The 4,518-nt window shown below is 41.9% G+C and overlaps 1 protein-coding gene across 1 annotated transcript; it reads right to left on the bottom strand.

The window, feature by feature from the left end:
• Window positions 1-3,295: 3,295 nt before the first annotated feature.
• On the bottom strand, window positions 3,296-4,076 carry LRRC18 (leucine rich repeat containing 18). Its single transcript, XM_018571895.1, has one exon. The coding sequence runs from the start codon at window positions 4,070-4,072 to the stop codon at window positions 3,305-3,307; it is 768 nt and encodes a 255-aa protein (XP_018427397.1). The 5' UTR covers window positions 4,073-4,076; the 3' UTR covers window positions 3,296-3,304.
• Window positions 4,077-4,518: the final 442 nt, after the last annotated feature.

Here is a 4,518-nt window from a genome sequence, read left to right as displayed (position 1 = left end):
ATTTTCTTTTATGTGCTTTCACTGTGTTTTTCATGCATACAAAGCAGCATTCACTACTATTTGATTTCACTACATGGGGGTGTTAAATAACATCACAGAATTTGCAATAATATCTGAAGATGGTTTCCAGGGTAGAGAATAATGGCTACCAAAAAAATCTATGCGGGAATAAAAGTTATGGGGGTTGGAGAATAATTATTTTTTGCCTTAAGGGTGGAGGAGTATTCAGACATGAACTAATTGTAGGAAGGATAGTTTTTTTTAGGGCTTTTACCTTGTTATACGAGTGAGGGCATTCACCCGTGGAGTAGTCCAAAATCAGGTCTGAAGTTAAGTTAAAATTTTTCCCTGAGCAGGATTGCCAGCTTTGCAAATCAGCAGAAAGAATTATCAAATTTTGAATTGCTGGTTCTGGTTGGACAGCTATATGTTGGCTTTCGTAAAAAAGCTTGTTCCATAGTTTGACTTTGACAAAAAAGGTAACAGCCATCGGAGGTGGTAGAATAGTGAGGTGGTCGTGATGTTATCTACGTTATCTTGTGAGGAGTGTGAGCATGTATGCCTCTAAGTAATAGGTATCCTGAAGTGTCAATGAACATAAATACAATAAAGTTTATGGATGTAGTGTTGTCTTTGAGACACTCCTTTGAGATTTGCTGTGGGATTGAGGAAGATTTAAGGTGTCCAAATGGTCTCCCATTTGCCCCAGAAGTGGCTCAAGTTTGTGTTGCACAAGGTTGTTGGAAAGCTGAAGATATAGTAAGCTTAATTACATGTCTTCATACACAGCTGTTAAAGTTTTTTTTGTCAACGGTGATGGCGAGTGTTGGGGCCCAAAAACCTGCAAAGATTCAGTGAGAGGTGGATGTCTATGCTTCTCTAGGGTGTGAACTGTAAGGTTCACCAGGTAGGGTAATAGCCAAAGGTCAATCTGTAATCTTTAGGGCTTGCTCACACCATGTCCAGACCAGAACAATTTGTTCCTGGACCAAAAATGCATCCCAATGCATTTCTGGGCTATGTTCACACCAGCGCAGTCCGCTCTGGTCGAGATGAAAAAAAATAGCATGAAAACGCATAAAAATGAATACAAACGCACTGGACAGCAACTGAAAGCCCATTTGAGTATTGTGAAAAGGGGGTTTAAAGCCCTTCGTTGGTCAAGAGTAAGTCTGGAGAGGTTTAGGAGAAGTTTAATGTGGACACCATCAAAACCGATTATACCCTCCTTCTTATTCCTTCAGCATTCTGTCTTCTTTTGCTCAGTAAAAATGTATACAGTGGGGATGCGCTGATACTGGGCATTTTTTACGTACTTGTAAAAATGCCCCGATACTAAGCGCTGATACTGGCACATTACATTTTTAAATGGAAGCGGATCCCACTGTGCCCCACATCCCCTCTGCTCCCACATCTCCCCTCTGGTCCCACTCTCCCCCACGTCGTCCCTTCTCTCCCACATCTCCCCTCTGGTCCCACTTTCCCCCCCTTTTCCCCATATCCCCTCTGTTCCCACTCTCTCGCACATCCCCTCTGCTCCCACTCTCCCCCATATCACCTCTGCTCCCACTCTCCCACATATCCCCTCTGCTCCCCTATCTCCCCTCTGGTCCCACTCTCCCCCACATCCCCTCTGTTCTCACATCTCTCCTCATGTCCCACATCCCCTCTGCTCCCACTCTCCCCCACATACCCTCTGCTCCCACATCTACCCTCTGCTCCCACTTTCCCCCATATCCCCTGTGCTCCCACTCACCCCCATATCCCCTCTGTTCCCCAATATCTCCTCTGCTCACACTGTCCCCCTCATCATCTCTCTGCTGTGTCTGCATACAATTGTCCCTCTTGTGTATCTCACTTTCTGGAAGGCAGCAGGGGTGATCTCCCCCTTCTCCATCTGCCCCAGGATACTTTTTCATTGTTTGCATGTTATCAGAAACATTTCACACAATTGATGGGAGACCAACTTAACCCCTTAAAGAAATGCTGACATTTTTAAAACTAAACCCAGAATCTGTCTGCTCACAGTCAGACTGTGAAAGTGTAATGAATAATGATCCAATCTGTATTGCTGTACTAGACCACAAATGCATTGCAGTTGCTTTACATCAATAGTACACACAATCTCTCTTTATCTTCTTCTTCCCCAAATATGACAGACCCTGATCACTGACATGTTATCACAGAGATACCACACAGATAAAGTAGAAACTGGATTAAGAACAGCTGACGTAAAATACTGTACCTTAATGCAAGGAGACCCTGCCAGAATCCTGACTGTACCACCTTCTATAATTGTGGGGGTGGTGCTTGTGCATCATTATTGGCATATAAATTGACTGGGTAATTTACATATGAATGAATCAGGGCTCCTTCATATGTAAATACAGTGATCCATTCTAGTTATGTAAATCTAACGACCGGGCCAATTTTCAGAGGTGGACCTGGAGCAGCTGTTCCAAACGCCCCTATGTTAATCCAGCCCTGCCGTACAACCCACCAGAGACCCCACACAGCCTCATGAAACCATGCACAATCTTCTGAGAGCCCTACAGCCTCCTGAGAGCCCACACAGCATCCTAAGACTTAGTAAAGCCTCCTGAGACCCCACACAACCTCCCTGGCAAAGCACCATCCCCATGTTGAGGGCATGTGGCCTGGTATGGTGCAGGAGAGGGGGTGCACACTTGTCCCCCTCTCTTTCCTGCTCTGCCAGGCTGCTGCTCAGATAAAGGGTCTGGCATGGGATTTTAGGGGGACCCCACACTTTCTTTTTGCATTGGTATCCCCCTAAAATTCCTACCAGATGCAAAGGGTTTGGTATGAATTAGGGAGAGGACACTGTTTTTTTTATTGTAACATTTAACACAAGTTTATTCCGAATGACATTCGATACGTTCGGACTCGTTATTTCTTTCATTTTGGAAATTAGGATGCATCCGAATGTCTGCATTTGTCAATATTCATCTACATTTTAATTCAGAAAGAAACAAACCACACATGTCTACTACTTACTCCTCTATGCACCAGCCATGCCCCACCTCTGTGTGTGTGTGTGTGTGTGTGTTTGTTTGTGTGTGTGTGTGTATCTCTCAATCATAAAAATGTCTTAACATGAAATTTATACACTCATTTCCAAATTCAAACTGAACCAGATCAAGATACATGTGAGAAAGAAAATAGAAAAAAAAATATTATATGCTTATTTAGATAAAAGTTATTACTTAGATGTTATGCTAAAGAAATGACGACAAGCCTTTTGTACACTTTAGCATTCTGTTTTACAATACCAATTCAATATTTTTTAATCCTTTGCTTGGATTTCTTTGGCTATTGAATTTGGGGTCACCAGGTTAGCGAAGAGAGGTTTCTTTACTAAAGGAGTCACAATATTCTTTAGCTTATTCAGCATGCTTCTTTCGGCTTGACACTTAGTGACACAGGGACTGCACAAATTCTTCTCGCTTACAAGGTAAAGATTTTCAACACGTTGGATGGCCTCCTGTTGTTCTGCCTCCAGTTCTTTTTTTAGCAATATAGGATTTCTCTTGGTATTCAGTTTCTTTAATTTAGGCAATTTAAGGATGCTGGGAGGCACTGTAGTAAGATTGTTATCAAAGAGACCTACCTCTTTCAGTTCTTTAAGGGCACCTATTGTAGTTGGAAGAACATCAATAGCATTAAGACCAAAATTAAGTTGTCGAAGATTCTTCAGCTGGCTCAGCTCCATAGGGACACCTTTTGCTGTGAGTTTGTTGTTGCTAACATTGAGATGAAGAAGATTTTGAAGCTGGCCTATAGATTCAGGAAGTTTCTCAATCTGATTGCTATGCAGGTCCAACAAGCGAAGATTTTGAAAGCGTTGTATCCAATCAGGCACTTTCTGTATTACATTTCGACTAAGATCCAGCTCTTCCACATCACAGAGCTTTAACAAGCATTTAGGAATGACAGCAATTCCCATCTTAGATAGATCCAGCCTTCGCCTGCCATCAAATGTAATCCGAATAGAGTTCTTAGCAACTTTAAGGGTTATTTTTTTCCCCTTGGGGGCACGTTTCCCTTTTGCCATTGTCCTGATAATGTAATAAAGGAAACCACACTTAGACTAGAATTTAAAGTATATAGCGATATATTAAAATTCAATTCAACTTTGCAATTGCCCTAACTGATCTTCTTAGTTATTATTTGTAATGGGAGAGTTTTTCTCATTCTACTCACTATTCCATTAGTAGCAACACCATTCATTTTGAACTTTGCTAATTATCTGAATACAAAGATTATACATTGTTTTGTATTTATTCTTTGCACAAGGCTTACCGATCCACTAGGTATTTGCAGTTCTTGCTGTTATTACTAGTGCCTTGTCTCCATAGCGATGAGTGAGGCACTAATGAAGTAACTGATGCAGATAGCACTTGGGCAACTGCTCTGTGTGGGTAACTGAATTAAACTTAATAGTAATGGAGGTCACTGTGCATTTACCAGAAAGTTTAACGGTAAGCCTGCTGGAAACAG

Source organism: Nanorana parkeri, unplaced genomic scaffold (genome assembly GCF_000935625.1).
Source record: "Nanorana parkeri isolate BGI_ZX_2015 unplaced genomic scaffold, ASM93562v1 scaffold1860, whole genome shotgun sequence".
NCBI lineage: Eukaryota > Metazoa > Chordata > Amphibia > Anura > Dicroglossidae > Nanorana > Nanorana parkeri.
The sequence above is the reverse complement of the archived record's forward strand: the minus strand, read 5'-3'. Positions and strand labels throughout refer to the sequence as shown.